This window comes from Gymnoscopelus microlampas (assembly GCF_963454915.1).
Source record: "Gymnoscopelus microlampas genome assembly, chromosome: 14".
Classification (NCBI taxonomy): Eukaryota; Metazoa; Chordata; class Actinopteri; order Myctophiformes; family Myctophidae; genus Gymnoscopelus; species Gymnoscopelus microlampas.
The window spans coordinates 50,141,310-50,164,619 of record NC_139951.1 but is presented as its reverse complement, the minus strand read 5'-3'; the positions used below and the strand labels follow the sequence as shown (position 1 = coordinate 50,164,619).

Below are 23,310 nucleotides of genomic sequence, written 5' to 3'. Positions count from 1 at the left end.
GCTGTGGAATGGTGTGTCTCTGACAGAGATCTGCACAGCAGCAACATGGTCGACTCCATCGACATTCACCCGGTTCTACCGACTGAACGTGGCTGCATCCGCTCCCTTTGGGGAGTCTGTCTTGAGTGCTACTCAGCGGTAGGTGTCACTGTCTACTCACCAGTCAAGCCAGCCTTGCGTCTGGCGGAATGGCTTGAGCGGCTCTTCACCCCTGTTGTCACTGGCCTTAGCGTCTGGCCAGGCTCTGGGTAGCGTCTGGCGGGGCAGGCTCTTGCGTCTGAGCATTTAGCGGCGGATGGCGTCTGGCTGTCCGGCCGCCCGAGGGGTTGTAAATATTTTAAATTGAACATACTTGTAAATATATTCTGGGTCGGAGCCCACTAGTGTTGGCTCTGGGGTTCTGGGACTGTTTCGCTTCCTGACGAGGTGTCTTACAGAGTTCCCCATACATATGAAATATGTTGGGAGGAGAGATAGTCTCAATACAATAGAGAACGTTCGTTATTTTTTGTTCTCTGAGTGAAGAGCCTATCTCTCCACCTCTATGTCGCTCGGAAGCGGTGTCGATCCAAGTAAAACCAGTATAATCACACACACCTGGGCCTTATATAACCGTGCGTGCCAGTACGACTGTTGTGTCTTAAAGAAATATCCACGTCACAAGTGAGGTGGGGTCATTCCCCTTTTTATGAAAAATGTTGGAAGGAGAGATAGTCTCTTGACTCAGAGAACAAAGGTCACAACGTTACCGGACGATATGATTATATGAAACTGAAATTATTACAGTATTCTGACAGCTGATAAAAAACACAGTTAATAAAACTAGACAAAGTAAAAGCTCACAATGCGTCATGGGCTTGTAGATCTGCTAGTTTTTTTTAACTGTTTGAACATTTGCACCTGTAATGACATGCCCACTAAAGGGACGCCAGGTTGAAAGTGGTAAAAAAAAAAGAGAGAAAAAGCAATTAAGTAGTAATAATAATATTCATAATCATAATTCTCAGCAGCAGTGTTGATGGTCAACAGGGTATTCGGTATTGTATGATGTTGTGATGAGATGAAAATAGACACATTCATTGAGTTCATCTCTAACAAGTTTGAGACAAACTCTTCACTGAGGACATAAAAGAGTGAAGGTTTTGATTATTACGACTAACACACAGTAAACCTCATATTCCAGGAGTTTAAAAACCAGACTAAACTGACACAATGTGTCACACAACAAAGACCAGTTGCTGACAGAAATGTGAGTGTGGTGATCTGTCCAGACTGGTCGACTACACCTCCATCACTGAAAATCAAAGACGTCCTTCTACACGGTGTGACTCTGTGTTCTCCTGGACCCCACGCTGTCCTGGTGACTGTTGATGTCAGGTCCAGTTTCTCTGAAGCTGACAGGAGATCAGTGGAGGAACACATGGAGCTGCTGGGGGACAGAGTCTGGAGAAACACTCTGGTTCTGTTCATGAGGGGATGGTGGCTGGGAGGGAGACGTGTTGAGGAGTACATAGAGTCTGAAGGAGAACCTCTGAGGAGGATCCTGGAGAAATGTGGCTACAGGTATCATTTTCTACATGGTGCCAAGTGGGACATTTCAGAAGTGACAGAGCTGATGGAGAAAACAGAAGACATGTTGACGAGGAACAGAGGACACTTTGAACATTCAGTCTCAAGAGAAGACAACCCTGTCAGAGACACAGGACACTTCAAGGTGGGACATGACACAAGACAGAAGACACTGTTTGAAAGACTGAAGGGAAAGAAAACAAAAGAAACAAAAGAAAATAAATTAACAGAAGAAGAATGGAACAGAAGAGAAGAAGAATGGAAGAAGACAAAGGAGGAGATGATAGAGAGGATGTTGAGGTTTGTGGTGACGGAGCCAGAAGAACCAACCCTGGCAGAAGAATGGAAGAAGACAAAGGAGGAGATGATAGAGAGGATGTTGAGGTTTGTGGTGACAGAGCCAGAAGAACCAACCCTGTCAGCTGTCAGGAGAAGGAACAGCATGGATCCTGAAGATAGTGAGTATCAGTAAAATGGATCTGCTAACAGACTTATAGTGACTTTTATCAGATGAACCTCACAAAGACACTTGAAAAGCAATGACCTACACTTTGTTAATTCCTCTTTCAGTAATAGTGCACATGATTTAAAATGATATCATTGTAAAATGTATATGTGAACATTGTATATGTAATATTATTTTATTATCCTATTATTGATAATAATAATGCTTAGTTGTAATTGTTTCTTTCTTCTTGTATTTTTATCATTGTAAATGTCTCACTGTCTCACTGTTGTCTTGTGTTCCAGTGAGTGGTGGAACGCCATCTGAGACAGGAAGTTTATACAGCTGGTCAACTGACGAGGTTTCATCCTCACGTCGTGGATCATTAGCGCCCTCTTCAGGATTTGGCAGCTGGTTAACGTTAAGTGACAAGGTCTCATCCTCACATCCTGGATCATTAGCGCCCTCTTCAGGATATGGCGGCATGAGTTCTGTTCAGAGCCAGGCCTCCACTGATGATAAAGTTTCATTAATGAAGAAGATGTTTCATAGACTGAAAGGAAAGAGAACATTAACAGAAGAAGACTGGAACAGACGACAAGAAGAGTTGAGGAGGAGAGAGCAGGAGATGATAGACAGGATGTTGGAGTTTGTAGTGATGGAGCCTGAAGAACCAAGCCTGCCAGCTGTCAGGAGAAGTAACAGCATGGACCTCAGTCCTCCACGCAGTGAGTATCAATATAATTGATCTGCTAACAAACTTTAAAGTCATCGTTCTTACAGTGACTTTAATAAATGTGACATTTATTCAGCAGATAAACTTGAATGTGATTTAAAACACGACACAGACTTTATTAGTGATTCACCATTCATCATCATTCATTTTCAGTAATAATGTGTAAGAACCGAAGTTGAATGTATGTAATATTATCATTATCATTATTATTATTGATATAAATGATGCTGATAAGTTTCATTTATTTCTTCTTGTGTTATCATCATTGTAAATGTTTTGTTGTCTTGTGTTCCAGTGAGTGGTGGAACATCATCTGAGACAGGAAGTCTCAGGTCACCTGACAAGGTTTCTGATTGGCTGCTGAAGATACATCCTGGACCAATAGCATCCTCTTCAGGAGCTGACACCACGAGTGAAGCTCCTACCCAGCCAGTGAGAGATGAAGATTTACATTGACATCAATCACACACATTACCATACATATAATTATTACTCTCCGCCAGGAGAGTATTGTTTTCACTTTCTAAATATGACACACCGATTGGTCAAGCCTCACGTGACACGTGACAATACGGTGAAATACTGTGATCTGATTGGCTAGTGACGCATCGTGGTCTATAAATACATGGCGTCATTTTGAAAGTGTCTGCGCCACTTTCAAAATGAGGTAAGACAGGAACCATCACGGAATGGCTGAGAAATGGTGGATACTGTAACAATTAGATAGGATATATAATTGGACAGATAGGACAGATAGGACACTTATATAGACAGGAGGGATATGACACTTACACAGACAGGACGGATAGGACACTTATACAGACAGGAGGGATAGGACACTTATACAGACAGGACGGATAGGACACTTATACAGACAGGACGGATAGAACACTTACACAGACAGGACGGATAGGACACTTACATAGACAGGACGGATAGGACACTTATACAGACAGGAGGGATAGGACACTTACACAGACAGGACGGAAGAGGACACTTACACAGACAGGACGGATAGGACACTTACATAGACAGGACGGATAGCGGCCTATAAATACATGTGTCACTTTGAAAGAGTCATAAGCCAGATTCCAATACCAAAAATCCGGCCACTCGCTCACTCCCACTCGGTCCATACGGTGACCGAGTGGGAGACACGTGACAATACTGTGAAATACTGTGATCTGATTGGCTACACAGACAGGAGGGATAGGACACTTATACAGACAGGACGGATAGGACACTTATACAGATAGAACATTCCCAACATTCCCAACACAAGTCTTCTGGCGGAGAGTTGTGCTCCGAGGAGCACTTTTTCTAGTTATTATTGGTTTCATTAAGGGACATATTTGCACCTCCAAAATAAGATGTGTATAATATAGTATACATGCTAAAAGTATCTCCAAATGGACCCAGTCATATGTAATTTGTTACTAAGTAGTTATTCAATTAGGTCTCCTAGAATCTGTCCATAGACAGGAGAAGGGAGGAGTTGAAATTAGAGAAAAAGAAAAGACGAAATACAGCAAAGAAATATCACCTCCAATAAACATAACATGACATTAGTGTTTAAACAATCATCATTCTGACAATTCAGAAACACGTTCTGTAAAGTGAAAATCCACAAAGCTACACGTCTTTTTAACAAGTCAGCTCTTTATCCACAGTCTACAGTATGTTCAATATGACAATTCCCCTTGAATGCAGCTTCTGTTCTCTGAAAACAGGCTCTATGCAAGATGTGTATTAATTAATCTGATATCTTGCTATTATTAAGCTGTGTGTTCACCAAGTGTGTGTTTCCACAAGGCTCTCACCTAAAGTTGAGTTGAGAATATTTAGCTCTCTCTTTGGTGGACACAGCACCTTGTAGATGAATACAGACTATGCTTTATGTAAGCATTTACAATTGAACTGGGTTCATGGATTAAGTCACTTAAAAGATGATGTAACATTCTGAATGTTCATTTCTTGACTGGCTGAATCTGACTGAATATTCTGTTTTATGATTCTGCCTCTTCATTCTTAGGCAGCATGTGTAAATATGTCTTCAGAAGAAGAGGAGGATGAGGATTCTGGTGAGAGACATGGATCATATTCATCTTTTACACTGTAAGCCTCCAAGCTGCCTCTGATCCACTAACTGTCCTCTGTCTTTACTCTCTACAGAAGACTGCATGAACATGATGAAGATGATGGAGATAGAGAGTGGAGAGGAAGGTAAATAATGTAACTCTCCTTAATCAATTCTACAATGAACTGTGAGTGTTGGTGTGAATACAACGTGAAGGATTACACACAACTAAATGTTTTCTCTTTAATGTCCTTCCTGTAGAGCTGAACCAAACTGATCTGGATGATTATGATAATGGTAGGAGAGTTTATTTAATTAGTTAATACATAGATCTATGATTCATAAATGTAAATCTACACCTGGACAAACTGTGGAATTCATCTCCTCTCTCAGAATGTTGTTCCCTTTCACATCATGAGAACATTTGACTTGATGATTCTTATGTTTCTGTCCATGATTAAGCCCTGGTCCTGAAGCTGAGCTTTTCAATGGGATAAATACTGTATAATTCAATATAGTGTTAATATGTGTAACTGTTGTTATTTGTCCCTCCAGATGAGGTGTACTTGGGATCATGCTGTGAAAAATGCCAACATGTCCAGCAGGTCAGTTTGTTCAAATCAGATACTCTTCTTGATGTACGTACAGTATGTATGGCTGTTAGTGATCCTTAATGATGAGCTTGTGTGTGTGTGTGTGTGTGTGTGTGTGTGTGTGTGTGTGTGTGTGTGTGTGTGTGTGTGTGTGTGTGTGTGTGTGTGTGTGTGTGTGTGTGTGTGTGTGTGTGTGTGTGTGTGTGTGCTTGGTAGAGCTACGGTGATGAGATGATCATTCCTGAGAAACTCTCCAGAGGACGCTTGCAGTGAGTCTGGACGTCACTTTGACATCATCTTCTTCTCTGGTTTCATACTGTAGAGAACCAACGGCAGACATCACTGCCTCTAGAGGCCACTAGAGGCCACTAGAGGCTGATATCCCTCTGCATCACAGAGATATATTTTTTACATTGAAAATACCCATAACTTTAACTACATCTGGTTTAATTATATTCATATTACTTATAATACTGTGTGTGTGTGTGTGTGTGTGTGTGTGTGTGTGTGTGTGTGTGTGTGTGTGTGTGTGTGTGTGTGTGTGTGTGTGTGTGTGTGTGTGTGTGTGTGTGTGTGTTCAATCTTTAGGGCTCAGCTGGAAGGACAGGGGACATATGAGTGTGCATCAACAGGCTTGATATTTGAGGCGTCAGAGCAAGTTCTGGTGAGTTATTCCATCCTGTCCTGGTCCAAGTTCAACAAGTCCGTCCAGAAGTTGAACAAGTTCGTCCAGAACCCCTGGACGATTGCTGGTCCCATATTCAACGTACAGACAGTCAACAAGGATTCATCTACCCTCAAGACCATCCAGTTCCCCCACTTCCTGTGCCTGGCTGGTGAGAAGATATGCTGCCTCTGACATATTCATTATTGACTGTACAACTAAACATCTTCCTTGTCTGATATTATTTTGTAATACGATGAATCCAAATAACAGAATTATTCAGTGATATGGTACACTATTGTCTGTCTTCAGCCTTTTTTGGCTTCCATGCATTTTGTCTTGTTGTCTCTATAAAACTGTCCCTCCATCCTTCCTTCTCATTATCTTCACCTGCAGGCCAGGAAAAAGAAAATAAATTTGCTGTCCTACACTTCACTGGCAAGGATCTCGCCATTGAGAGAGTCCAGTCCTCTGGTAGTCATCTAAAGTGGTCAGTGTCCTCCCTGTGTCCTGTGTGTCCCATCGTCCAGAACACACAGACACACAGCCCGGGACACACAGACACACAGGGGACACCGCTGGAATACCATGGAGCGGTGCTGATCTACAAGGATCTGGGCAGCAGTAACGATAGTCACACTTTCCGCATCTACCTCGCCCCCGACTGCAGTTCATGGCATAAAGTAAGGATGGCACCAAGATGGAGACAGAGAAATTGCACGTGTGCTTCCAGTTTAGCATTATAAAAATATATTTTTATTATATATAATACACAGGCGCACCATTGCTCCGCCCCCTCTGTGCTCCTATTAGTTTGTGGAAGTGGCCGTTTTGCACAAAATACCACAAATCATGAACACAGCATCCAATTGCTGTGAAACTTTACACACACACTTCAATGGGCGAAGGAAGCACCCTAAATCTTTAAAAAATCGGGCCCTCATGATGATGGCTTATAGAGCTTCATAGCGAGTTTCCGGGAGTAAAAATCCTATTACCTTCTTCCCTAGAGGATTTCATTATCAGCTATAATGTCATAACAAAATGTCACATGGGTTTCTAGTTTTTCTGCGTTTTCCAAATGTTTTTGTGAACAAAATCAAATGTTTCATGGTCGTAAAACTCATAATATAAGAATGTTCTGAAATGTCTATGGAGAAATTCTATCTGTGGAACATGCACAGCTAAAAACCTGGCAGCCACTATGCTCTCTAACTCTTCAACTGCAGGTCGTACAATCAAAATTGTTTCCCCTTGGAACATCACACAACACCCCATATAGGCCACACCCATTTCCGCCTGTCAAGATTTACGCAAATTGCTTCACAGCAGTGTCATGGTGCCGTTACAACACAGCCCTGGGTAGGCAACCTGGCCTGGTGGGAATTTCCGAGGAGCACACTTTTCTACTCTACTCAGTCATAATATAACATAGTCAATATTACTGAGTACTGATAACTGTTGTAACTGTTGTGTCTCATTTTGTCCTTGTGTGTGGCAGGACATCAAGAGGGACTTGAAGAAAAGACATTACAGTAGGATTTACAAGAACACCTTCTCTCTGCTGGTAGAGAAAAAGTACCATCTCATGAGTGAGCCAAGAGGAGAAATTGACCCTGAGGTGTTTGTCTTGATGCTCATTTGTGTGTGTGTGTGTGTGTGTGTGTGTGTGTGTGTGTGTGTGTGTGTGTGTGTGTGTGTGTGTGTGTGTGTGTGTGTGTGTGTGTGTGTGTGTGTGTGTGTGTGTGTGTGTGTGTGTGTGTGTGTGCGCGCGCGCGCAATGTGTGATGTATTTATTAATGTTATATGTCTGTGCAGGACTTGAAATTCATCTTGGCACCAATTGAGTTCAGAGGTTTCTTTGAAGCATACTATGAGCAGCCACCTCCATTCAAATTGAATCTTAAAGTGAGTGGTTCTGATGTTCCTGCATGGACTGCAACCATTAGACAAGGTACCTACCTTTTTACTTGTGTTGTTTGTGTTTATTTGTGCTCTTAAAGTGAGTGGTTCTGATGTTCCTGCATGGACTGCAACCATTAGACAAGGTACCTACCTTTTTACTTGTGTTGTTTGTGTTTATTTGTGCTTGATCATAATGTTACTTTGCTAACTATACAGTGTATTTCTGTAATGAGGTCTCTCTGTTGTTCTTGTGTCAGATGACTTGAAAACACCCAGCATGCTACAACGACTACTTGGTTCGTTTCAGCGGGGCTCAAGCAAAAGGAAAACGTGTAAGTGTGATCAATTTGATTTACAATTTCATACAAATTATGATTTTGTTCAATGTGTGTGATATCAGGCTTCTCAGCATTATATAACCAGACAGTTTAATTTCCATCTCTCTTACAGTCAGAAGACAGAGAACTGATGCATCAGATGAAGGAATCACCAGTAAGAGACATTCTCTCCTACATCAGCCAGGTGAGTTTACATTTCCTTACTCGTTGGATAAATTAAATAATATAAAAAGAGAGCAATCCTCTGGACATCATTGGCATGGCAGCTCATTTAATTACATAGTAAGTTGAAGGTGTTTATTGTCACATAACAATAACTGATAGCAGAATTATAGGCAGTGAAATCCTTGTACAGTACTTCAACCTTCCCCAACAGTGTAGATAATAACTATGACATAGAATAAAATGAAATAGAAAGGTATAACAGGCTGTAATATATTGTATCACAATATGTACAACTATAGTGGGATCCATATTGTATCGTGACTCATGTACCAAGTTGACATGTTGATTTGATAGATTGTCTGTTTTATGTTAATTCTAATCTGATCTCTCTTTGACCTCTCTACTTTGCCAATATAGTCACCAAAGTAATTAATTAAATTTTAAAATAAAACACGTTGGTCAAATATTTTGTATACACGCCCTGTCAACATAGAGTGTACTACTACACTCTAGTGCCTAGAGCCTGTCATAATAGCATGCACTGGGCCTGTCATAATAATATAACCAAACCTTATGCCACTGATGCATGCATACTTTTCATAAGGAAACTCAAAGACAACAATAGACTGACATCCACTATTAGTTGTGGGACAGATGACGCAAATACTCACAATCAGTGTGATCACATCTGTATGGAAGAACATGTCAATGTAACTGATGTGTATTCTGGTCTGTAGGTGAGGCTACAGTGTCTCTTCTAGAAGAACAGTGTAATGTAACTATGTATTGTTGTCTCTAGGTGAGGCTACAGTGTCTCTTATAGAAGAACAGTGTAATGTAACTATGTATTGTTGTCTGTAGGTGAGACTACAGTGTCTCTTCTAGAAGAACAGTGTAATATATGTATTGTTGTCTGTAGGTGAGACTACAGTGTCTCTTCTAGAAGAACAGTGTAATATATGTATTGTTGTCTGTAGGTGAGACTACAGTGTCGCTTCTAGAAGAACAGAGTCTTCATCCTGAGTCAGAACCAAACACAGAGCCTGACTCACGTCATGTTCAGGTAAATATCTCACAGTCAATGGTTGCCATGGGGACCAGCCTGACGTGGCTAATGTGGCTACAGGTACCATGTTCTCCAAGTGAGACATTTCAGAAGTAACAGAGCTGATTGAAGATACTAATATTAAGATAATGATTAATCAAAGACAGATTGGACCTTTAGACTCAAAAGAAGACAGGCCTGTCAGCGACACAGGACACATGACACTGTTTGAAAGACACAATAAGAGACAAAATATTTACTGCTGAAGAATAACATAAGATAACATAATATAAGACCTTTATTGATTCCCTTGGGGGAAATTCAGGTGTTGCAGCAGCAGTAAGTGTTAAACACAGGATAGGTACTAAGAGAGAGAATATAGAAGAATATAATGTAAAAAAGAAAATCAAATACATTTATTTGGAATGGAACAGACAAGAATAACAATGGAAGATGAGACACACCACAATCAAGTCAAAGTTTGTGGTGACGGAGCCACTCAACCTAACAAGGGTTTGTTTGTCACAGTAACCTTTCGTTTTAACCTGGGCTTTGGAAAGTGACTTGGGTTGAGGATATTTTTCATCATAAAATTAATGTTGAATGTAGAGAGTAGACTAAACTTACTGAGCTAGACTTTATCACCCAGTCTTTACCCTGGGGTGTGAGTCCATTGTAACTAAAATGTGTGCACTTAGGCTATACTGGTGAGCTCTATAAAATAATGTATTTATCTACTTGCTCTACAGTTTCCAGAACAAGAGTGTGACTTTAAACACTCCTTATTTTAAAAAACACTCATGACAACAGAAACAAGTTCATTTATATTGCCAACACATCTTTTCAGGACAACCTGATCATTTCCTTAGAATGTGTTTATAATTAATTAAATTATTAATGGATTTGCATATAAGCATCCATAATGCATTCATAATGTCTTTTATTAATTCATGCTTGCAGTGGAGCCAGGGCCCCACTGAAAAACTGCAGAACTTTATATGGTTGTAGATATAAAAGAGCATTTGCATACAAGAACAGTTAAAAAACATTTAAAAACATTTCATTTCACGGAAGCAGAGGATGAGGACATTTAAAACAGTTCTGGTGGCCATATTGTTTATACAGTCTGACCAATATTATTATACAGCCTGACTGCCGCATACAGGGTAGAGTTTTTCAGCCTGTTGGTTTTGGCTTTGGGTTTAGGTTCTGACAACTCATGTTGATTCCTCAGTGTCCTGGTAGTATCTATTTCTCTTGTTTGAGGCAGCAGATCATGCAGAGGGTGCTGTTCATCATGCATGTCCCTGACCAGCTTCACTGCCGCTACCTCCCTCCTGGTCTGAAGTGATGGCAGTGGTTGTGAGAAGTTTCCATCTCTCCTCCTGATTATTTTACAGGCACGAGTCTGGACTCGCTCTAGCTCTGCCTGTTGTTTTTTTGAGCAGCCCACCAAGAGCACTGAGCTATACTCCAGACACGGCCTGATGAGCGTGGTGTAGATGGTGATGAGGTCATCCGCAGGTAGTCCATGTCTCGCCATGACCGTGAGATAGTGCAGCCGCTTGGAGAAAGTTTTAACTGTCTTCTCAATGTGCACATCTCCAGTCATTTTTTGGTCAAGGTGGTATCCCAGATACTTTGTTGTTTCCACTACAGGTACCTCCTGTCCCCCCAACATCAGTGGTGGAGGTTGTGGTGGGTTCTGTGCGAAACATATCCGAAGTTCCACCGACTTTTTTCCGTTGAGCATCATTTTATTTTTTGCTGCCCATTCATCCAGCCTTTGTGCCTCCAGTTGCAATGATGTGTCTGTCATGATTTTAGATATGCTCTCGACAACCCAATGTCATCTGCATATCCAACATCAAGGGTGTCCTCAAACACAGCATTCCGGGTGGCCATGTAGAGGAGGAAGACGTATGGGGAGACGACACCCCCTTGTGGCACCCCGGATGTGACTTCAATCCAAGGGCTGTGAATCTCATTTGCCACCACTCTTTGTCTCCTCCCTGTGATGTAACTGTGTAGCCAGGCTGTCAGATATGGGCACAATTTTAAGTCCAATATATTTGTCATCAGTGTCCCGTGGTCAATTAGGTCGAATGCTTTAGACATGTCTGCCAACAGCACTCTCACCATTGTTGGTTTAGAGTCGGTTCCGGTGAGCCAGGTGTGCGTAGCTCTAACTAAGGCCGTTGTGGTACTGTGTTTAGGCAGATATGCATATTGGTTCTTGCACACGTCAAGCACTGTAGGCATTAGTTTTTTTTAAACAAAACGTTCTATTGTTTTCCCCACAGAAGATGTTAGGGAGATGGGACGCCAATCGGAGATTGAGCCAGGGTCTTGACCTTTGGGTATGGGACAGACATTGGACTCTTTCCATACATCAGGAACACACCCCTGTTGGTAAGAGCTGTTGGCCAGATGTGTGATGACCGGGGCCAGGTCCTCTGCCTGTTCTTTAAGCAGCCAGGTTGGAATGCCGTCGGGCCCATTTGCTTTCCGGGGGTCCAGCCGAGTAAGGGCTAGCTTCATCTCTCCTATGCTGCAGATGTCACTTTGCGTGGGAGGTCTGGGTAGGGGGAAAACACAATAGGGCGTTGTTTCAGTCCATGATTTGCCGAAAAAGTTATTTAGTGCTTCTGCAGCCTCATTCTCTTCGACTCCTTGTATTTTGATTTTCATATCAGGTGATTTAGCTCGTCCTAGGCCTTTGTTTATGAAATCCCACCATTCCTTGGGATTCTTTTTCTTTAAATTTTGCATTTCATTTTCATAATATCTTGCTCTTGCCTTGTCTATAAGTCTTTGGACAGAGTTTCTAATTTCTCTCCATTTTCCGACTTTCCCCCATTTATTGTGGGCTCTTCGTCTTTTCTTTATAGCCTGCTTTATTTTCTCCGTCAAACATGGTTTGTCCACATTTGATATTTTTTTCTGTCTCACAGGCATGCATATGTCCATCGCTGTTTGGATGTAGTTGTTAAAACTTTCTGCCTTGGCATTGATGTCCTCAGCCTCATAGACAGCAGACCAGTCAGTCATAGCGATGCATGTTGCAAGGGCCTCTTTTCTTTCTGTGGTCACTAACCGACCCCTTCTCCGCTTCACCTGTTTTTTCTGCACTGTTGTGTTTATTGGGCTCAGCACCAGGCACTTGTGGTCACTTTTCCCCAGGGGGGCGAGGATGGTTGGGGGGCTATAGAATTTAGCCATTAGTAAATATCAAGTCTAGGGTGGCCTGCCCCCTAGTCTGACATTTAACTATCTGCCGAATATCAGGGTGGGAGGCAGTTAGCATTTTTGTGGGTAGTTTGTTAAAATCTCCACATAAACATAATCCCATTTGGGGGGAAGACACTTTAATTGCGTCTATAGTATTTATCAAATACTCAAGAGTTATATCCTGGTACAGTTTTATTTTATTTGGAGGGTGATACAAATTCCCCAAGAGTATAGTTGAGACACTGCTGGGGGTCCGACGGGGTTGTAGTTGGACCCATACACGTTCAATGTCATCTCTCTCCAAGTCATTTCTCTGTTTTGCCTGCAGACTGTACACGGCCACGCCCCCTGCAGTTTTTCCAGAATTCCTGTCTCTCCTAAAGAGTTGATAATCTTTGGCTGACAGCGATTCATCCGGTATTTCATCGCGAGCCCATGTTTCAGTGACACATCCGATGTCTGCATCATGGGTTTTTAGCTATAGTTCATACTCGTCTTTCTTAATTTTCAATGATCTCGTGTTGCAAAGAATTAGCTTTGGCATCCGCGGTTGCTCCCGTTCAGCTTTTTCAAAGCGTATTTCAGACAGGACACTCACCCGTTTCATTCTGTGTTTAGGGCTCGGTCTGTTTCCTTCTATGGTTGTTATTTTCTGCCGTCTGTTTTTCCCAGCTGTGGATCCTCTTTCCCGACTTCTTTTGCGGATAATGCCGATGCTTTCCAGCGTTTGTTTTAGATTCCCATCCAGCTGGGCTGCACTCTTCCTTAGACTCATTATGTGGTGCGGAGAGTATTTGCGATTATTTACTCCTTCCATCTCCTTTCAGGTTTACCGATGGCCAGAATCAGAATCAGAATCAGAATCAGGTTTATTGTCACATGACAGGTTTACAAGGTAAAAAAGTGGGTGAAATTCATTTTTGTACATCACTCCCATCGCAACGTTAAATTCCGTAGAAAGAAGAGTGGGGAGAGAGAGAAGAAGAGGGGGTAGGGGGGCAAGTGGGAAGATCAAACAAGAGAACAATAGAAGGCCAAAAAGTTATCTACATATTTACAAAGTACTTGAGATAAGAGACAGACTAAGGTGCCTGAGCATAGCAGCAATGTATGTATACTGTGCATGATATACTTATAGACGTTAAGGTGCTTAGAGAAAAAAAGCGCAATCAAAAGAACAACAAAAAAAGTTTGTGCGTTATACATGGGATTAGGTGCAGAAGCCTAAGGGTGGACTGACCCTGGTATAATCCTCTTAATGTTTAATCTTCAAGTGTTTCTTCAAATTAGCATTTTGACTAAAACTAAAACTTTTGCCACAGACAGTACAATGAGACGCTTTCTCCAAAAAATCTAAAAGCTTTAGTCACAAAAACTGTAGACCTAAAGGTTTTTTTGGTGTGATTCCTCAAGTGTTTTCCATATTACCGAGGGGGAGCTAAGTCCAAGTCATTTCCTGGTATAATCCACAGGTGTGTTCAGGAAGAGCCAGGAAAAAAAAAGTCTGCAACCAGCTGGGCAGTACCGCCTGTTGTCAGGCTGCTGAAAGGGCTCATGCTTCATTCAGCATTCTGACAACAGCCGGGTTAAAACTATTCCAGAACCTGGTGGTGGAACTCTTGATACTGCGGTAGGTCCCCTTGCCCGGTCGCGGTCGTTGTAGTGTTCTGAACAGTTTGTGACTTGGGTGGTACTTGTCCTTGATGATGCGCTTGGCTTTGACCACGCACCGCTTCTTGTACAAGTCCTGGAGCGCTGGGAGCTCGCTTCCCATTATTTGCTGTGCCGATCGTACTACTCGCTGTAGGTTGATCTTCTCTCGGGCGGTGCAGTTCCCATACCAGGCCGTGATACAGCCTGTTAGGACGCCTTCAACCGAACTGTTGTAGTACAGCTTGAGGATGCGCTGTCCTACTCCGATCTTATTCAGGCGGCGGAGCCAGTACAGTCGCTGCTGAGCCTTTTTCTTCACGTGTGTGGTGTGCGTCTCCCATTTAAGGTCCTCCTCGATGTGTACTCCGAGGAACTTGAACTCGCTGACCCTTTCCACTGCAGCACCGTCGATGAGGATGGGCGCATGGTCTCTCCGCGGCCTCCTGAAGTCCACGATCAGTTCTTTGGTCTTGTTGACGTTGAGAGCGAGGTTGTTCTCCTGGCACCAGAGCGCCAGTGAGTTGATCTCATCTCTGTAGTCAGACTCGTCGTTGTTGACGATTCGGCCTATCACTGTCGTGTCGTCCGCGTACTTTATGATGGTGTTGGAGACATGTGTGGCTATGCAGTCATACGTGTACAGGGAGTAGAGGAGAGGGCTCAGCACGCATCCCTGGGGTGCTCCGGTGTTGAGGGTCAGGGGGTCAGATGTGATGCTGCCCATTCTCACCACCTGATGTCGGTTGGACAGGAAGTCCTGTATCCAGTCGCACATGCTTGGGTGTAGCCCTAGGTCTCTGAGCTTTTTGTCAAGTATTGCTGGGACAATGGTGTTGAATGCTGAGCTGTAGTCCACAAACAGCATACGTACATATTTGTCCTTCAGCAGCTTGTTGTCCATGTGCGAGAGGACGGTATGGAGAGCCATGGCAATAGCGTCGTCGGTGGATCTGTTTTTGCGGTATGCATACTGCCACGGATCCAGCGAGGCAGGTAGTGTGGAGCTGATGTATTCCCTCACCAGTTTCTCGAAGCACTTGCTGACGATCGGGGTGAGAGCAACAGGTCTCCAGTCATTCAGGCATGTCACTCTGGCCTTTTTGGGAATGGGCACAATGGTTGACATTTTGAACCCTGCAGGGACCACAGCCTGGGAGAGGGAGAGGTTAAAGATGTCAGCAAAGACACCCGCCAGCTGGTCTGCACATGCCTTAAGGACCCAGCCTGGGATTCCATCAGGTCCGGCTGCCTTGTGGATGTTGACTCGTGCAAAGGCTGTACGCACTTCTCTCTCCGAGATGGTTAGAGGGTTCTTCTCTGCTGGTGTTGCTGGTGGCCCCGCTTGGCTGCCACGGTTGGAGCTGATCTCAAACCGGCCATAGAAAGTGTTCAGTTCGTTGGGGAGGGAGGCAGGCGGGTTCACCTCGCTTCTGGTTCTTGTTTTGCAGTCTGTCAAGGTGTGTACCGCCTGCCACGTGCTCCTGATGTTGCGCGTCGTGTTACGCTTTTCCGCGTCGCCAGATTTGAAACCAGCATCCCGTGTGTGCATGTGTACACGTACTTCACTGTTCATCCATGGTTTCTGATTGGGATAGATCCGAACTGTCTTTTTTGGGACTATGTCGTCTATGCACTTACTGATAAAGCCAGTGACTGAGTCTGAGAGTTCATTGATGTTATTCCCAGCGGCGTTCTTAAACATCCCCCAGTCAGTCTGGTACATGCGTGATGCTAAAACTGTCCCTCTAAAACTGCCTTGAAATGAAAACTTTAAAAATGCGACTAAGAACTAAAATAAGGACATAAAAAGTCGAGGGCACACGCCAACGACAAACACTTGCGGCTGCCGTGAAGCGCCACCAGATATTATTGTGGAGTTTGAATGTATTTTTTCCTACACACAGAGTGATGTGTCCAGTACAACAGCATTAAAACCAAGCCTCTCTGGTGGATTCAGTGATGATAAAACACAGGCTGAAGGTGTAATGCAGGATGCAGGTTAGTTTCCTGTTTCTAATATAATTAAAATATATTATTACAGCATTTATTGTTAACATACATGCTGTACTGGAGGAATAGCATTTCAATTAAAATAGTGTTGCTTAACTCATTGAGTGCCAGAATTTTTTATTTTTTTAAAACGTTTGGCAATTCTGGCACTCAATTTTACTACCTATGAGTATGTAAAAGAACAGAAACGAATAAACAAAAAATATTTAAAAATGATGTTGTCCCAGTGCCAGAGTTTTTTTCACAGAAAACAAAAAGTGCTTACGAAGCGAGATACAGCCTTTTTCAGTTCTAAGTTAAACAAGGAGTGGATGGAGCTGCACACCTTCAGATGATGATATCTTGGGTTCTGAACATGTTTTTCAAAAAAACATTTTTTTCATTTTTATGCTAATTTTTCAAAAACACGTCAAACACGGCACTCAGTGAGTTAAGTTATCAACTGAAAACATATTGAATTGATCAGATTTTCAGATTCCTGATTATGTAATTTAGTGAATCAGTTCATTGAATATTGTTTCTAGGGTTTGATGCAGCTTGTGGCTTTAGAAGGTTCTTCTGTTACAGTATCAACTGATTCTTGTTTTCTCTCAGGTGCATCAGCTGTGACAGAACCTCAGATTAGCCAGACAACAGGTAAGATCTTTACTGTCTGACTGTTATGTTTGACCCTCAGTCATCAATATGATTCATCTTTAACAATTTCATTAAACCTCTACTTCTCTGAGGGCAGAAGTAAAATTTTCAGCCTATGTTTTCTTCTTTTTATTTGTTCATGAAAGATAACTTTGTGAAGAAGAACTGGGGTGACCTAATTCGGCGCGTCACAGATGTTATGGGTATAGCAGATGACCTCTATCAAAAAAGAATTCTCACAGATGAGACCTATGAGAACATCTGGAACGTAAAGCCCTGCAGGCCAGAACAATTGAGAATACTGCTTCACACTGTAAATCTAAATGGAACAGAAGCAATATCAGCATTCTACGAGGCTCTGCAGCAGCACGAGCCGTGTCTCTTCAAAGACCTGGGTAAGAGCTAAACACTTCAAATCCCTCTTTCAGTCCAGTCTGTTGGAGGTCTGTGTGACAAGCTTTTTCTTTTTCTTTTCACATTCCAGCAGAAGGTCCTGGCAGATAAATACGTTCCAGCAGAAGTTCCTGGCAGATAAACACATTCCAGCAAAAGGTCCTGGCAGATAAAAAAGCACTGAATGAAGAGTCCACTGAAACGTCTCTTTGATTTGTACTTTTATTGAGAGAAACATGTGATGTGATCATTAACCTTTTTATGAGTTTCTGCTAGATTGCAGGATGTTGTACAGAAAGAAAATATTGATAGAAGAGGTTAGATTACTGCTGCTATGCATTTGATGTATTACCTCATGTTTTCCTATTGTTTACTGTAAATAACTCTGGATTAAGAGCGTCTGATAAATGCCTAAATTGTAAATTGAAGATAGAAACATTAGTTTTTTATAAAGAGAAAAACATTGTTTGAAAGCCTGTGACGACTTCTAACAGGAAGAAGCTGAACGAGCTTCTGTGTCTTACTTTGTTTTGATAAGTAGGGCGGGTCCCTGAATATTATATATCAAATACATTAAACTCATTTTGATGCAGCCTGGCATGAAGGACCACCAGAGAATGTGGTCCATGGACCACCAGAGAATGTGGTCCACGGACCACCAGACAATGTGGTCCCACGGACCACCAGAGAATGTGGTCCATGGACCACCAGAGAATGTGGTCCACGGACCACCAGACAATGTGGTCCCACGGACCACCAGAGAATGTGGTCCAGGGACCACCAGAGAATGTGGTCCATGGACCACCAGAGAATGTGGTCCAGGGACCACCAGAGAATGTGGCCCAGGGACCACCAAAGAGTCCCAAGGATGGAGACCCTGCTGTAACGTATGTACTGTATGATTTTACACTATCATTTTGTACATTTGATTTGTACATTTTGTATTTTTTGTAAATTTCAGCTCCTCTTGTACAGATGTGATGTGACAATAAAATAGAGTTTTATATTTATGAGAGAACGTGTTCAAAGATAATTATGTGGGTTTCTGTCTGTCTGTCTGTCTGTCTGTCTGTCTGTCTGTCTTGTCTGTCTTGTCTGTCTGTCTGTCTGTCTGTCTGTCTGTCTGTCTGTCTGTCTGCCTGCCTGCCTGCCTGCCTGTCTGTCTGTCTGTCTGTCTGTCTGTCTGTCTGTCTGTCTGTCTGTCTGTCTGTCTGTCTGTCTGTCTGCCTGCCTGCCTGCCTGCCTGCCTGCCTGCCTGTCTGTCTGTCTGTCTGTCTGTCTGTCTGTCTGTCTACTAGTCTGTGGCTGTGAGACAGACAGACATTCTGTGTTGAAAACATTATCCCACTGTCTGTCATATGACTAATATTACTAATCATTTGTATTAATGTCCTATATGATGTTTATAATGTAATGTAGTAATGTTAATATGATGTTTATAATGTAATGTAGTAATGTTAATATGCATTAATACTTCTAGTAATGGTCTTATGTTTATATTATGACCATGTCAGATATGAATTCCCCTCTCTGTCCACTTGGTGGCGCCCCATGCACACAGATTGATCATACAGGTGTGTTTGTCTTAATGAAGCAGACAGTTGAGAGAGAACAGTGAAGAAGAAGCTTCTTATTTGTTGGTTAAAACACATTGTTTTATGATCTTGCTTAACCTCTAAAACCCCATGCAGCATCGGTATTCTGGCTAAAACCTTTCGCAGAAAATAGCCGATCTACAAGCTCATAACGAGTTGCATTGTGAGCTTGTAGATCGACTATTTTCTCGGACCCCACGTTGACAACCACATACTGTTCAGGTAAAAGAAATATGAAAAGCACGTTTTGTTTTCCTTGTATGAGAGCTTTTATTGTGAAATCCATTCATACAGTAAAGTCACATCCTTGCCGTTAACATCACAGCCAATCACTGCTTCAGTCTTTGTCTTTTCAAATTAAAACAATTCGCCCAGTGGCGTAGCCAGACCGCTAGCCGAGGCTGGGCCTCGGGGGTTGTGGGTGCACATGCGTGCACATGCGGCCGGACTGTGCGTGCGTGCGAAGATTTGCGGTTATTAGCGGTTTTAGACACTTTTTTATGTATATACACTGTTATCAAAATGGCTGAATATGATATAAACAAATATATTAGAGCCTTTACTTCACAAAGCCGCCACAGGGGGGCGCCATTGGACTGTTAATTTTCGGTAAGGTTTAGCTAAGTCTCTGGCATTAACCAGGAATGTCTCTAAACAATGTAAATAAAGGCACCAGTTGGCAACATTCAAGCTTTATACATCACAAATAAAACAAAATACTTTGACACAACCAATAACAAAAACTAAAAAAAACATTCATTCATTCATGGAGAGGATGTTTTTCTTCTTCTTCTTCTTTTTATGGGGGGTGGGGGGGGGGGGGCAGTGCAAAAGACAGTGGGGTCAAGAGGTCAAGGGGGGGAGAGGGGGGGTAGAAGCCGCATTCACAGTTGTACAGACGGGGGAGAGGGGGGGTATTCTGGTGTCGATGGTGAGTGGACCTCTAAACTTTAGAGTTTAAAGGTCCAAAATGTGAACTGGTCTTCAGAGCCACTGTTTTTAATGTTATGTCATATAGTTGATAGTCTATTAGTCAGGGTTTAAATCTGGACGTTGGTTTCCCCTCTAAAATAAAACACCTTCATATTTGATCACATTGTGACGTTCTTTTCTTCATAGCGCGTTTCTCTTGCTTAATGCTCTGTGTAAAGAGCATTGAATCTCCCTGTTGTTGAAATGCACCGTACTAATAAAACCTTGCCTTCTCCTCTTTGTCACTAAAAGAACCAAAGTCCATCCCTGAAAAGCCTAAGATCGTTGACCAGCCGTTCACACAGCCTTCTGTGATCTGTGTAACAGAATTACACCCTCATTTATTTTTTATCAGTGGTAATTTAACTCTGGATTTTAGGGTTAGGTGGGGGGTTTAAACCGGGGGGTGGGGCTAAACGTGGGCTAGCAGCAGAGGGTTTTAGACCGGGGGGTGGGGCTAAACGTGGGCTATCAGCAGAGGGGTTTAGACCGGGGGCGGGGCTAAACGTGGGCTATCAGCAGAGGGGTTTAGACCGGGGGGTGGGGCTAAACGTGGGCTATCAGCAGAGGGGTTTAGACCAGGGGCAGGGCTAAACGTGGGCTATCAGCAGAGGGGTTTAGACCGGGGGCGGGGCTAAACATGGGCTATCAGCAGAGGGGTTTAGACCGGGGGCGGGGCTAAACATGGGCTATCAGCAGAGGGGTTTAGGCCTGGGGGTGGGGCTAAACGTAGGCTATCATTGGGGTTAACCACTTAATCCCGAGCGTCTCTATTCTGGGGAAAACATCCGGCGAAAATAGCCAATCGTACGCTCATGTGTAACGGCTCGCAGAATTGACTGTTTTTGGCAAGATATCTAGTGTAGAGTGAAAACAGGAGGGACCTAGGAATAAAGCCCTGCGGGACTCCGGTCAACAAAGTATAGTATAGTATAGAAGGTGGAGAGAGAGTACTTCCTCTCTGGAAGGGAGATGATCTGGAGGAGATTGTTTGGTTGAATACTTTATTAATAGTTTGTAAATAGTACAGTGGTAGATTATACAATGGTGCTAACTGCTGACTGTTGTACAGACAGCAGTTGAAACGCAGTCAATGATTGGCCCCGTTCATTTTCTGATTTCTCATACTCTCTGCCTATTGGCTGAAGTCCTTTCCTTGCACAGCAACGTGTCATTGGATTGTTTCTATATATTTTATAACAATGTGCTGATGAACTAAACTAAGTCCAGACTGACACCGTGGAGGAAAGTGTGAGTGAATCCACGTCATCAGTCTGGACAATGCCAGGCTAAGAGTCTCCCTGTCTCTACAGGTCTTTAATAAAGAGACAATACATTTTCAGCTTGGGATACCAATTTGATCCAATCAGGAGAGAGAACTCACACAGGATACTGAATAAACGTTTTTTTTTATAGTTAGTGACGACACAAAGTGAACAGACACATGAGGAACTGACACAAAGTGAACAGACACATGAGGAACTGACACAAAGTGAACAGACACAAAGTGAACAGACACATGAGGAACTGACACAAAGTGAACAGACACATGAGGAACTGACACAAAGTGAACAGACACATGAGGAACTGACACAAAGTGAACAGACACATGAGGAACTGACACAAAGTGACAGACACATGAGGAACTGACACAAAGTGAACAGACACATGAGGAACTGACACAAAGTGACAGACACATGAGGAACTGACACAAAGTGAACAGACACATGAGGAACTGACACAAAGTGACAGACACATGAGGAACTGACACAAAGTGAACAGACACATGAGGAACTGACACAAAGTGAACTGACACAAAGTGACAGACACATGAGGAACTGACACAAAGTGAACTGACACAAAGTGAACAGACACATGAGGAACTGACACAAAGTGAACTGACACATGAGGAACTGACACAAAGTGAACAGACACATGAGGAACTGACACAAAGTGAACTGACACATGAGGAACTGACACAAAGTGAACAGACACATGAGGAACTGACACAAAGTGAACAGACACAAAGTGAACAGACACATGAGGAACTGACACAAAGTGAAAAGACACATGAGGAACTGACACAAAGTGAACAGACACATGTGTAGGGTTGCCAACATCCAGAACTGGAGAAACGGGACACATGCACGCGCCGGTCCCTCATGCGCGCGATTTTTTTCCGGGTTTCCCGCGGATAAAGTTACTTTTTTGTTACTTTATTTCGGTTTTAGGGTTAGGGTTAGGGTTGGGAACAGGCTGACATGCCACACAAACAATGACGCCGCGCCCACCGGAGAAAATCTCACACACACACACACACACACACACACACACACTCTCGCACGCGTGCGAGCACTGTGCCTGCCCTGTCAACTGAGCGGTCCTAGCGCCCTTCGTATACAGCACACAAACACGCAGCCAGACACACTGCAGTGTGCGCAAACAGAACCTTTTGGCTCAAATACGGGGCGTCCCGGCCACTGACACGTCTCTTTGATTTGTACTTTAATTGAGAGAAACATGTGACGTGATCATTAACCTTTTTTATGACTTGTTTCTGCTAGATTGCAGGATGTTGTACAGAAAGAAAATATTGATAGAAGGTTAGATTACTATTGCCATGCATTTGATTACCTCATGTTTTCCTATTGCTTACTGTAAATAACTCTGGATTAAGAGCGTCTGCTAAATGCCTGAATTGTAAATTGAAGATAGAAACATTAGTTTTTTTACAAAGAGAAAAACATTGTTTGAAAGCCTGTGACAACTTCTACTTTTTTTAATAAGTAGGGCGGGTCCCTGAATATTATATATCAAATACATTAAACTCACTTTGATGCAGCCTGGCATGAAGGACCACCAGAGAATGTGGTCCAAGGACCACCAGAGAGTCCCAAGGATGGAGACCCTGCTGTAATGTATGTACTGTATGATTTTACACTATCATTTGTACATTTGATTTGTACATTTTGTACATTTCAGCCCCTCTTGTAAGGATGTGATGTGACAATAAAATAGAGTTTTATATTTATGAGAGAACGTGTTCAAAGATAATTATGTGGGTGTCTGTCTGTCTGTCTGTCTGTCTGTCTGTCTGTCTGTCTGTCTGTCTGTCTGTCCCACGCAGCATCAGTATTCTGGCTAAAACCTTTCGCAGAAAATAGCCTACAAGCTCATAACGAGTTGCGTTGTGAGCTTGTAGATCGACTATTTTCTCAGACCCCACGTTGACAAGCACACACTGTTCAGGTAAAAAAATATGAAAAGCACGTTTTGTTTTCCT

At 42.8% G+C, this 23,310-nt stretch overlaps 1 protein-coding gene across 1 annotated transcript in view; it reads left to right on the top strand.

Annotated features, from left to right (window-relative positions):
- LOC311061040 (uncharacterized protein) overlaps window positions 1-17,640 on the top strand; it is a 37,516-nt gene extending 19,876 nt beyond the window's left edge. Inside the window, exons 4-22 of the mRNA XM_084079520.1 lie at window positions 1,184-2,027; window positions 2,320-2,742; window positions 3,046-3,182; window positions 4,783-4,831; window positions 4,923-4,973; window positions 5,089-5,124; window positions 5,383-5,432; window positions 5,637-5,689; window positions 6,009-6,256; window positions 6,481-6,767; window positions 7,586-7,705; window positions 7,903-8,038; window positions 8,247-8,321; window positions 8,440-8,511; window positions 9,470-9,555; window positions 16,326-16,419; window positions 17,026-17,067; window positions 17,214-17,462; window positions 17,552-17,640. Of these exons, the coding sequence (XP_083935646.1) occupies window positions 1,184-2,027; window positions 2,320-2,742; window positions 3,046-3,182; window positions 4,783-4,831; window positions 4,923-4,973; window positions 5,089-5,124; window positions 5,383-5,432; window positions 5,637-5,689; window positions 6,009-6,256; window positions 6,481-6,767; window positions 7,586-7,705; window positions 7,903-8,038; window positions 8,247-8,321; window positions 8,440-8,511; window positions 9,470-9,555; window positions 16,326-16,419; window positions 17,026-17,067; window positions 17,214-17,462; window positions 17,552-17,571 (3,072 nt within the window). The 3' untranslated portion in view covers window positions 17,572-17,640. The remainder of the gene's footprint in view (window positions 1-1,183; window positions 2,028-2,319; window positions 2,743-3,045; window positions 3,183-4,782; window positions 4,832-4,922; window positions 4,974-5,088; window positions 5,125-5,382; window positions 5,433-5,636; window positions 5,690-6,008; window positions 6,257-6,480; window positions 6,768-7,585; window positions 7,706-7,902; window positions 8,039-8,246; window positions 8,322-8,439; window positions 8,512-9,469; window positions 9,556-16,325; window positions 16,420-17,025; window positions 17,068-17,213; window positions 17,463-17,551) is intronic.
- The last annotated feature ends 5,670 nt before the right edge of the window (window positions 17,641-23,310 follow it).